The sequence below is a fragment of the Maylandia zebra genome, linkage group LG9 (assembly GCF_041146795.1).
Source record: "Maylandia zebra isolate NMK-2024a linkage group LG9, Mzebra_GT3a, whole genome shotgun sequence".
Classification (NCBI taxonomy): Eukaryota; Metazoa; Chordata; class Actinopteri; order Cichliformes; family Cichlidae; genus Maylandia; species Maylandia zebra.
Window position 1 is genome coordinate 35,749,196 of NC_135175.1, and position 12,899 is coordinate 35,762,094.

General features: G+C 42.5%; 1 protein-coding gene across 7 annotated transcripts in view; it reads right to left on the reverse strand.

Annotated features, from left to right (window-relative positions):
- LOC101471554 (uncharacterized) overlaps nucleotides 1–12,899 on the reverse strand; it is a 291,948-nt gene that overhangs the window by 275,084 nt on the left and 3,965 nt on the right. For 3 of the 7 annotated variants that reach the window (XM_076888556.1, XM_076888557.1, XM_076888555.1), the window contains exons 1-2: nucleotides 3,880–4,172; nucleotides 19–95 (exon numbers count right to left, since the gene is read on the reverse strand). The exons of 3 other annotated variants lie outside the window; for them this stretch is intronic. In XM_076888556.1, the coding sequence (XP_076744671.1) occupies nucleotides 19–36 (18 nt within the window). In that variant the 5' untranslated portion in view covers nucleotides 37–95; nucleotides 3,880–4,172. Of the gene's footprint in view, nucleotides 1–18; nucleotides 96–3,879; nucleotides 4,173–9,992; nucleotides 11,293–11,758; nucleotides 12,356–12,899 lie in introns of those variants that run through there. One more of the 7 variants, XM_076888552.1, reaches the window with a different exon arrangement.

A 12,899-nucleotide genomic window follows, 5' to 3' on the forward strand; every position in this document is an offset into this window, starting at 1 on the left:
ACACAGTTTCTTCCTCACCTTTTGTGTTGAATCCATCGTGACTGAGCTGAGTCCAAGTGGCTGAAAATGTTCCTCTGCTGCTCAGCGGTGATCAGCTGGGACACAAAACAGATCTTTATTAGGATTCCACTAGAGCTGCAGCGATTCATCAAGTAATTTGTTCATAAAAAAAAATTGCTTCCATGACTACTTTAACACTGTGGCTCTCAGTTGTCGACATGTAAGCGCTTCGTTGCGGAAATTTAGTGCATTAAATTAAACAAGTCACACTGCTGGAGCGCTGTACAAGCAGGATACTTCATTCACTGGCAGTCTCCTACATGCCTTCACTTCTGCTACATGCAGGGGTCCGCGGGGTTAACATAAGGGCATAACATATGCATAGGACAAGGAAGGGTGTATGTTAGCATACAATGAAAAAATTCTTCTACAGTTTCGTGACTGTTTTACTCATATTTGTGACTAAATACAGACATGCAATGAAACAGATCTACTAGCACATGATAATAAAATTTTACATTAAACCCATGCAGTCCCCACTTTTGAAATAAAGTTTGCAGATGAATTGTTAACTTGGTTTGATAGTGTTTAAATCAGGAGGCTTGCTGAAGGCTGACAACAGCAGCCCTACATTATATGACCGTGATGCCTTTGAACATCAGGGGTGAATCTAAAGGGGGGCGTGGGGTGCATTACACCACATTTGTTTCAGGACTTTAGTAGTGTTAGTATAATTGTATTAAATAATTGCATATTAAAAAAAAGTAAAAATATACACTACTGGTCAGTAATTCCTACAAGTGTTTCAACTTTTCTGGATCATTTCCAGCCCCCTGTGTCTGCATAAAAGCAGTGTTGGAACACACTGTGGTACCATACCCCCATGAGCACCAGCTGAACAGTATTTTACTGCAGAAAGTAGTGTGTTGCAACAAAAATTCCAAGAACAGGGAATCAACAATGGAAGAGAGACAGACCAAGATAAGACTTCAAGCCTTGAGCTAAGAGAAGTACTGCTGGGCCATGAAGCACCGCCATCATTCTCCTAGTTATTAATAATCTCTGGTTCTCTGTCACAGCATGTCTTTGTCATGTCTTTCTCAGTTCCTCACACCAACAGGTCTCTGCAGAAGGCTGCCCCTCTCTGAGCTTGGTTTGCTGGAGATTTCTTCTTGTTAAAAGGGAGTTTTTTCCTTTCCACTGTCACCAATGCACTTGCTCATAGGGGTCATCCGGTGTAGGGTCTTTATCTCATAATATAAAACACCTTGAGGCAACTGTTGTTGTGATTTGGTGCTACATAAATAAAATCAAATTGAACGGAACTTCTTCATTCAGCTGAAAATCTTCTGTAAACAAAGTAAAATCAAACCCAACATTCAATCCACAACATGATTAAAAACATTCCTCTTCTCCCAAATCAAGAGCTGCACATTAACTAACCACCACAATATATTTGTCTTATTATACTCTATGCTTTTAAATATTCTGCTCTCAAAGGAGGCGGATGCATCTTTCACCCTCTCCTTATCTTCCCTGCTGCTGCTTCTATATCCTTGTCCGGTCTCGTCTGACTCTAACCCTGAGAGCCTCTCATTCTTGCTCTTGTTCTCTAAAACCTAAAGAAGAAGAACTGTGGATTTGATCAACTGGTCCCTTAATGCAATTGACAATGTATTCTCGATGAGAAGCCTGGGTTCGGGAGAGCCCGAGTGTCCTGGAGGGACGTTCCCTGCCGCATACATGATGGACGGTTGGCAAAAGTGGCACGTTGTGTGCCTAGCAGGACTGTCTATTGAGGACATTGAAGACATCTACCCGTTCAGAACCATGATAACAGGGCTCTTGCTGATTGGAGCTGGCTTGGCCCTGGTTTATCTGAAATGGAAGAAAGCGGTGACTGCTGTTCAAAACCCCACAAGGCTTGCCGCTTTGACCGGAAATGTGGGAAGAGCTGTGAGTGATCAGTCTGTTCTTACTGAACCCAAGATGGGAAAGAGCTTGGAGGAGCTGATGAATCTTAAACGGCAGATACACCTGAAGACCAGTGATGGACGCTAAGAACAACTGTAAAATTGATGCAACCTGTTTGTTCTAAAACAACATATCCATCATTTGTCATGTGGCCACCCCACCACTCCCGACAGCGCCAGCTGAATGCTTGAAGGCCGAGGCTGACAATGCTTGAAGGTTGACGCCAACGAGAACAACAATTCTTCCACGAGATACGATAACGGGAACGAACTGACTCTCCTGCCCGATCCCTCAAGGCCACCCGCGTAGGCTGGGGACTGTTGATCGTCACCTAACAGGCGAAAGGACACTTTCTCAGGCTGAACTCAAGACACACATCCCGACACGCTCGCACACATTTACAATGATACTGATAAGCCCTCACCATCACCCTCCCTTCCTCGAATCCAACACCTCCTCCCATCAGATGTGGACAGCGGCTCATCAGGACGTGCGGTCGCAAGATTGCAGCATCCCAGATGCAGCTGTGTACATTGGCATACCCCCCATGCTGCTTGTGTTGTGTTTCATAGTGTTATGGTGTGATGATATCTGTGCTTTTAAGTGCTGGAGTTTCTGTCTTCTCCTCATGCTGAGTCCTTTTGGGGAAGTAGGGGCAGAAATTCTTTTTTTCTCCTGATCTGCCCTTCTGTGTTACACATTTCATTATTTTTGCTACCTAGCCTGACCTGTCTCCCCAATATGAAGTTTGTGTATTGTATGAACGGTCGGCAAGGTTTGTCATCTCAGTTGCAGGAAACTGCAACCAACAAACAAAGGCATCCATTCATCAATTAACATTGTTTGCTTTCATCTCTGTTTCGTTAGATTTTGGTAACATCTTCCTGTTCATCACTTTACAGCAGCCACACTCACTACAATGAGACTTTGTAGGAGTTCAGTTCCTCTCATGTGCTCATCCACAGCAGCTGGACATTAAACTTTATTGTAATCCCACAAAGGAAAAATTCACTTGTTGCAGCGGCACAATGGAAAGGAAGGAAAGAGGAACTTGAGATGTATGAGAAAACAAAACAAAATACATGAATGATATACATGATGATACATGAAAATGAATGAAGAAGAAAAATTAGCTGTGTTTATGCAGGTGTTCAGCCTCATTAACAGCTGCTTTCTAAACAGGAAGCAAGTTCATGTGAGCTTTGGTCTCACTCTGAGAGTACACAGATCTGCCAGTTGGGTGGTCTAAAAGATGTTTCTACACTGCACATGATTTAGAGATACATAAATATTTCTATCCGGAGTACAAACCACTTCATGTCAAATATAACGTTGTTAAGTGACTTTTCCAACAGTCTGTTGATTTACTCCTGAGGCTGACCTAACAGCACAGGCTTATTGTCTGAGAAAAGCTGCCGATGAGCCAAAAAAACCTTCAACTCTGAAAAGTCAGCAAAGAATAAGAGAGAGAGAGCTGGCATCAAGGTTAGAGACACTATCTCACAGGAACAAAAGAGAGAGAACACCAGAGGGATTTGCTGCTTATCTCTTTAGAAAACGGGTCCAGGGCCACATGTTCACCTGGAAAATATAGTTATAGTGACCCTGATACTGCAGCAGATCGCTCTGATTTCCTGTTATCACTTAAATAGAAACGAGGCTGTAGAGGTTTGGTGCAGGCAGAAAAACAGCTGCAGGGACAATGAAAAGACTTTTCTGCTCCAACTTCTCCCAGCATGCTGAGCTAATGATTAGTTGGTGTTTTTCTCCAAACACTCTCTCACTCTTCTCTCAACGTGTTCACAATAAACTGTGAACAGACACCGAGGAGAGCAGCAGAAGACCTCATTCAGGAGCTAAACTCAACATGAACTGAACTCACAGTAAAGTTAGCTCGGTGCTTACCTTTAGATGAGCCCACAAACCGAGAGAAACTCCGCGATGAAGCTGCAACTCTTTCCAAACACAGGAAACAGATCAGGGAGCAGAGACCCACGTGGTTCACGCTGATCTCGGCTACGATCCAGGAGACAAGGGTGGGCAGATCGATGCAGATATCGATCAGGACGTTGGTAGTGGTTTATGATCGATACTTTAGTTCGTTTCTCTCCTCTAAGTTCACTACTTTACTCCCGTTTCACGTAAAAACACCTCTCTCTGCTCGGCTCCTCTCCTGCACACACGCACACTCTTTACTAGTGATGTGACGTTCTGTATCGAGGCTTCGAAGCTTGTGTCCAGTAATGGAGGGGGCGTTTCCGCGAAGCGCGTATCGAGGCTTGCTTCATTTATGGGAGGAGCTGAAAATGATGACGTCCGAAGCCTCGCTGCCCGGCTGTACCACGTGACTGGTTCATGAAGTGGTTCGAATTTCGCCGCGAGATATGACAGCGATATAAACCCCTCAGACTTCATTCAAAATGTGGGTGTTTGATGGAGAGTTGAGGTTAGTGAGAGTTTGGAGACAGTTTGGAGGTTTATGAGAGTGAGGAGAGAAAGTCGGGAGAGAATGGAGCCAGCTAAGAAGAGGAGGATGTCCTCCCCTGTGTGGGAACATTTTGATTTTATTCCTCCCAACAAGGTATGTAAATTTCTACAGAAGATGTATTTTCATGATACTGATGGTGCAATACAATTTATGTTAAGCTGTCTGTACTTTTGTACAAGGTGAAGTGTTTGCTATGTGCCAGGGAGCTGGGCTATAACAACAACACCTCATCCATGCTTAGGCACTACAGAGCTTTGCATGAGAATAAGAGGAACACCGATTGTGGAGCAAGACCAGGTGATCCATCAAATGCCATGATGATATGGCATGCAGTAATGTTACTAAATGATATAACAATATTATACAACTGTTATAAGTTACGTGTGTGATATTTATATTTGTGCTTTGTCTTTATTGTCTTTCCTCAGGAGAACAATCTCAAATAGATGAAGACCTGGTCAGCATGGTGATTGAGGACTCCCAGCTATTTAGCATTGTGGAGGACAAAGGATTTAAAAGATTTGTTAAATCATTAAATCCTAGCTATGTTCTCCCCACTAAAAAGGCCATAAAAGCAGTGAAAATTTAGTTTTTACAGAATAAAATGTGAACAGGCAGGACTGAGGCTCAAAGCCTCAGTGTGTAGCTGTCCATACCTCAACGTTACAAAAGCACAACTACTGTCCACACCCCAACCACACCTCACCTCACAGTAAATGATCATTTCCATTTTAAGCATTTCCAAATAATCATTTTCCATACTGCCACTATAAATATACACAGTATACTGCCATCACTACAATATACATGTTTTACACACTCCTTTTGTTGTTGACATTTACAGGCTGTGTGCAAAATGCCACACTCTTCAAATTCATGCCAGCTATTATTTTTTACGTCCAGTAGGTGTCCTGCTAGAGCAAATGAAGCTTCATGAAGCTTCGCATTGGGGTGAACCAATTGGATGAAAAGCTTCAGTGCTTCATGGGGCTTCATCTGCCCATCACTACTCTTTGCTGCTCTGCTGTGATTCGTTACTGTGATCACGTGACTGACAGACAGCGAGAAAGAGAAGCGTCTTATGAAGATCTCGAAAAGTTGATTCTGTTCATCTGGACGTAGCGTTTTTAGTGGGAGAAACGTTGATTGATCAACTCTCTGTGAATGGTACTCATGGCCATTGATCATTGGGCTTTGATCAGTGGATCAATGGTCATGAGAATTTGCATAATCATGATTAAGGAACTGACCTCCCAGCCCATTTGTTCCTTCAGTGGGCTGGTTTCAGTCATTATGTAAATGTACTGTTTACTGGGGAAACCTGCAGTCAGCTGAGACTGAAGAAGTCACTTGGATGATGATGAAACATTTCTCCCACTGAAAACACTACGTCCAGATGAACAGAATCAACTGTTGGAGATGTAATTGATCATACCGAGGTATGATCAATTACGATTATTAATAGTGCCGTCAGCATTGACACATTAACTTTAAGTGCATTTAAAACACGGCAGGGCATGGTGCTTCCTGCCAGAGAGCAGCAGGTCCCCCTCCCGAGAACCCTCAATGTCTACATACATTTAAAATTGATAGGCAGGCACCGGCACCAGAGGTGAGCACCCTGGTGACACACCTGCACCCCAAGGCCCTGCGTGTGTGGGTGGGTGTGGTGGAGCGGGAAGAGGGAGGCAGTTGGGGATTCAATTCCAATTTTGACCTCCAAGCAATGAAGGCCAAAGCTCGGCAGCTACAGCGTAGATACAAGAAATCTGGTTTAACTGTTGATGCAGAAATCTACAAATACCATGTACTTCAGTATAAAGACTCCATCAACAAGGCCAAACAAAGTTTCTACTCAGGTATTATCAGTTCTTATGAGGGTAACACAAGGATGTTGTTTTCAGTTCTCAACAAACAAATTCAACCCCCCCAACGCTTCACTTCTGAAACCTGTAGCTCCTTGATGCTGTTCTGGACTACAAAAATCAATAACATCCACCAGCAACCCAGTTCAAATGTTGTGTCTACCCCCTCTCCAGAACCTTTTCTCTATTTTGAGCTGTTTTCCACTTTTCATTTCCCTGATTTATCTGATATTTCTGAGTTTATATGTAGATCAAAGCCTGCCACGTGTCATCTTGACCCTATGCCTACAGTGCTTGTGAAATCTTGCCTCTCTTCCTTACTCCCACTCATCTCTGCTATCGTCCACTCTTCACTCACCACCGGTATCTTTCCCTCCGTATTCAAGATTGCTTCAGTCACTCCCATACTGACAAAACCTTCTTTAGATCCTAACAACTTTCTAATCCACCCTTCATCTCTAAAATACTTCATTCACACCTGGTTAACAATAACATCTACAGGAGATTTCAATCTGGTTTTCTTTCATGTCACAGCACAGAAACTGCTTTACTTAGAGTCACTAACGATCTTCTAATCAGAGCTGACTCTGGTCTTCTCACCGTTCTCATCCTTTTGGATCTGAGCTCAGCCTTCGACACCATCTCTCACTCTGTCCTTCTAAGCAGACTCTCCTCTCTCGGCATCTCTGACACACCGCTAGCCTGGTTTCAATCATATCTACTCGACCGGCCCAGTTTGTTCATCTGAAATCATTCTGCTCTCGTCTATTCCCGGTCACTTCTGGTGTACCCCAAGGTTCAGTCTTAGGCCCTCTTCTCTTCATAATATACATCCTCCCTCTTGGTACTATTTTCCGCAAATTTGATCTTCACTTTCACTGTTTTGCTGATGACACCCAGTTATATCTCTCCTGCAAACCTGATTCCTACCTCCCAGCTTCTTCCCTTACAGAATGTCTATCCAAGTTAAAATCCTGGTTTACCTCAAATTTTCTAAAGCTCAGTGAGGATAAAACTGAAATCCTCCTTATTGGCACCAAATCCAACCTTTTGAAGGCAAACCATTTCTCACTCACCATCGATAACTCCACAGTTTTCCCTTCTCCTCAGGTTAAAGGCCTTGGTGTCATCCTAGACAGTTCACTTTCCTATAAATGTCACATCAATAATCTCACCTGTTCTGCCTACTTCCATCTACGCAACATTAACAGATTACGTCCTTCTCTTTCCACCCAGGCTACGTCTTGTTCATAGTCTCGTTACCTCCCGTATTGACTACTGCAAATCTCTCTTGCATGGTCTCCTCCAAATATCCCTCCATAAGCTTCAACTGGTTCAGAACTCTGCTGCTCGCGTTATCACCGGATCCCCCTCCTACCAGCACATCACCTGTTCTTCAGGAATTTCACTGGCTCCCTGTGAAATTCTGGATAATACACAAACTTCTTCTGCTCACCTTCACTTCCATTCATAACCTCACACCTCCCTACCTTTCTGACCTGTTAAGCGCTACCTTGGGGTGGCTGTGGCTCAGGTGTTTGAGCAGCTCAGCTACTGATTGGAAGGTTGGTGGTTTGATCCTAGGCTTCCCCAGTCTGCATGCCAAATATCCTTGGGCAAGATACTAACCCCAACTTGATCGGAGTGTGAGTGTTTATTCGTTTGCACTTGAGTTTAGAAGTGCTTGAATGAATGGGTGAATGAGGCATGTTGTATACAGTGCTTTGAGTACTCCGGGAGAGTAGCAAAGCGCTATATAAGAATCAGTCCATTTACCTTTTCTGCCCACTCACGTTGATCTTCTTCTACTATCCAGCTTTGTGTGCCTTCCTTCGGCCTCAGCACCATGGGAAGCAGAGCTTTTAGCTGCTCTGCTCCCAGGCTGTGGAGCTCTCTACCCCCAGATATAAGAAACATTGGTTCTCTCCCCCAGTTTCAATCTCAACTCAAAACCCATCTGTTCAAATCTGCATATTCATTGTGAACCCACTGTTTGTTAATTTTATTTGTGCTTTTGTTTTATTGTTCTTCATTGTGTCTAGAGGAGAGCGATATGACCAATAATATTCATCAAGATATACATTTGAAAATTTGCGATAACGATATAACTGACGATATAATTGACACTAGACAAAATACTTTACAACTCCACAACTTTATTAGTGCAAAAAAATAAATAAAACCCATCAATGTATTTCCACTTAAACAAGCAGCTGTTTTTTTTATGTGCATTAAAGTTCTATAAAAATGTAACAGTGCAAATACAAATTCTTTGCTGACAGTTTAACCAAAAAGCATTTCCAGTGGAAACTGGCCGACACATCCTCAGCATAACCATGTATAATATCCACAAAACTTAAAACGAGGTTATACACACACAATACGGTAACATTATGTTGAAGCACAGTACGTATCACTCCGCGAGGCTCCGCCTACGATAGCCGTAAAGCTCCGACAATCCATCAAGCGGTGCGGCTTCGTAGCTCAGCAAAGTTGTACTAAAACATTTAACAGATTTTCGGGCGCCGTGTACATAAAATAGTTTCGAGGTCAGTAAACACAACCAGAGTTCATACATAAGGCACACGGGATTATAAGGGGCTCTGTCGACTTTCAGAAAAATCAAAGGATTGATTTTAAGTGCGCCGTATTTTCCAAACAACACGGTAATAACGACGGCCCGCTAGCATGCGCTACCATAAATAGTGCTTTGTTGTGTGTCTGACGGACGAAAGCTAAACCAGTTCCACACCAGTGAAGCTGCAGCATTTTTACAAACCAGTTCTGATTCAAATAAAATTTGAATTTGATTCATCCGTTTCATTCAACGATCCACTTTCGCCCTTCTTATTCTGCGTCGCCGCCATGTGCGTATGTAAACAAAGGCATGCACGTTTTACCCAAATTCTATCGCCATATTTGATTTTCTTATCGTTGCCCAACATTACACCGGTATTACCGTGAACAGTATATGGCCCAGCCCTAGTTGTGTCATTGCTCTATTATGTGTTTTATCCTATTGTACAGTATCCTTGGGTGTCTTGAAAAGCACTTTATAAATAAAATATATTATCATTGTTACTATTATTATTATTATATAGCGCCAAGACCATTCCTCACCCCTGCTGCACGCAGCCACAAGGAAAACACCATCCAAGAGCCACCAGAGCCCCTAACCAGGTCATGACCACAACCCCCAGGTTAAGCTTCAGGGAAAACATCTCTAGGGACTCTCCAGACCCCCTAAGCCCATCCCTACCCCCATATCAAGCACAGTAGCGAAGGCGGGACCTCGGGACGGGACGACCCTCCACCGCCACTAGGTGACGGATGGAAGTAACCCAGAGGGATTGATCTAAAGTGGTGGCAGAGGCTGTATCAAGACTAATGTGATCAATTAGATGGTTTCTGTATTGGTTAGAATTAAGATTATTTATATTTTTCCAGTTCATGAGGACTGTTTTCTTGGCTATGCATAGGGCAGTAAAAACTGTTGTATTTTAGAAAGTGTTCTGTATATGTTAGACAATAATTTGGGGGTTTTAAGAGTAAGAAATTGTACCACACTGATTGAGTCCGTTATTACACTCTTAAATCCTACTACTTATCCGTGCGTCTTTCAGGATCTTACAAAGCTTCAAACGACATGTCAGAAGTAAACCATGCATTATCTCAACCTTTATTTCCTTTATACGTTCATGAAGGGATACAACAAAATAAAGAAGAATTCATCAACATCTAATGGAAAATTGAATACATGCACAGTATAGCAGGTTCTCTCTCAGTGCAGCCAGCTGGATGAGGTTTACTGATCAAACCATGACAGAGAGATTCTATATTCAGGTAAGACAATCTTTAAGAAATGACAGAAAAATACAAACTGTAGGAACTACTTGTCAGTGTGGTCACATTCATCAGCAAGCAACAGACACGTTCAGGTTCAGTTGAGTTTACTTGTACCTGTAGGTACGTAAGCAGCTCATCCATCCTAAAATGAAAGCCCTTCAAATCAACACAGACAACAGAAACAGAATGAAACACAGTGAAGGGAAAAAAGAAGAAAATATGGAGAAAGGGCCATATGTTGTTTTCTTTCTCTTAATAGATGGAAGCATTCTGTTTGAAAGGTCTGTTTAATGATCTGAAGCAAGTTAAGTGTGGCAAACATAAAATCAGGAAGGGGGAAAATACTTTTCTAAAGTATTTCTAAATTTAACATCCAGGATTATTCACTGTAAATCCAGAAATCAGAGCTACCTCATCAGATCCAAGTGTGACATCAGCTGCACTCTTTACAGGAGACTCCAGCTGAACTCTGTGGAGCCTGATCTCAAGGTGTTTAAGTCTGACCCTGAAACCAGGAGAGGATCTTTCTGTCTCTTCAGATTCATTGTGATCCAGTGATTTCAGTCCTGCATGATCACGCTGATGTTTGCACAGAGCAGATAATGAAGTGAATGATTTTGCACATTGGTAACAGTGAAACAGTTTATTTGCAGCGTGGGATCGTTTGTGTCTGGAGTATGAAGTGAAATTCTTGAAGCTCTTGTCACACTGGTCACAGCTGAAGTTCCCTTCAATGTGTGTAAGTTCATGTCTGTTACAACCAGATGAACGTGAGAAAGTTTTGTCACAGTGTCTGCACTTGTATGGTTTCTCTCCAGTGTGGACTCTTTTATGGTCTTTAAGATGATCTGCAGTGGTGAAGGATGACCCACACTGGTCACAGAGGTGGTCTTTAACCCCACTGTGATAGAGTTCATGTTTTTTTAATGCACTTGATGTGGGGAAGCCTCTCCCACATTCTTTGCAGTAGTTCATTTTGTCTCCAGTGTGTCTACGTTGATGCACTTTTAGGCTCCTTCGGTAACTGAACGTTTTTCCACAAAGGTCACAGCGAAACGCTTTCCCACCACCACAGTGACGACAGGGTCGAGAACTGGATCCATCTGTGTCGCTCTGCTTCTAAACAAAGACACAAAGACAGTGTAAGTCAGGGAACTCCTTCAACATTTTTATCCTGAACATCACCTGAAATAAAGAGCAGCTCTGCCAACATCCAGTAACATTTTACTGTTTACATTATAACACTCAGCTTACTGAACAACATTAAGTCTTCATTTGTAGGTAATCTACTTAATGGGAAGACTGGTTGTTAAACCCCTAGATGCTCCACTCTGCATGCCACAAGACCCTAACCCCAAGCTGCTCTCCGATGCATCCATTGGAGTGTGAATGTTAGAAACATAGAAAGGGGAGGAGCTTTTAGAACTTTACTTTTTTCCAACAGCGGGAAAGTTTCAGGAGAATTGTGTCAGATTTGACTGAATATTCTGTACATGAAGTTTTCATGTCTCATTTAGTTTTGAAATTAAACTTCATTCACATAATACTTCAAAATAACTGCAACTGTAAAAAGAAAAATACATACCTCACAGTAACTGCACTTGTAGAGTCTCTTTCTGGCGTGGATCTGTTGGTGTGATTTGAGGTAATTTGGATGTTTAAAAACTTTATCACACAGGTCACATTTATAAGGTCTCTCCTCAGTGTGGGAAAGCATGTGGCTTTGTAACTGTGCATCTGTTGTAAACAGTTTGCCACACTGATCACAGCAGTAAACATTATGTCCAGTGTGAATGCGTAGGTGAATATTTCGGTACCCTAACTGGCTGAAAGTTTTTCCACAAATGTCACAGCTGTACGCTTTAACTCCACTGTGGAGGAGTTGGTGTGTTTTTAAGCTTGAAGACTGTGTAAAAGATTTTCCACAAATGTCACAGCTGTACGCTTTAATTCCACTGTGGATGACTTGGTGTTTTTTAAAGTTTGAAGCCCGGGTAAAAGACTTTCCACACAAGTCACAGCTGAATGCTTTAACTCCACTGTGGATGAGTTGGTGTGTTTTTAAGTTTCCAGATAGAGTAAAATCCTTCCCACACTCGTCACAGCTGTATGTTTTCTCTTTCTTTCTTCTGTGAGGTTTGTCGTCCTCCTGAGAGCGCTGACTTCTCTCTCCATGTTGGTCCTGCAGTGACAGAGATACAAACAGGCGCAGTGAGCAGGGTCACAGAGTGTGAGCAATCTGATGCGACTTAATTTCTCAATGGTGCAACAAAAAACATAAAAGTCCTAGGCCGCACCGCTGCCACCAGGCGTTCGATTCCTGTTTTCCAAAAGTGACCTCTGACAGAAAAGCCTCATTTCTGCTGTTTAATAGCAAACAAATGCAAACTTTTTAAAATGATGACAGATTGATTACAGACACAGCTGAGCGTTTGTAATCAAACCTCTGTAACTTTGCTCTGCTTCACTGCAGCAGCATCAGGTAATGTTCATGTGTTGATTCATGGTTTTCTTCAGTTTTTGGTCGACTGCAGGATATTTTTAAGGTCATCTGCCATAAAAAGCAGATGACCCTATTTTATCCTCAGTTACTTTGACACAAAGACATCTGCAGTGATGCTCACACCTCTGATGAAGTCTCACATGTATCAGTACTGATAAATGATCAGAATTATAATATTTCTGACTGTCTGAGGCAAAATTGTATCAAATCGGGACCTTGTGAA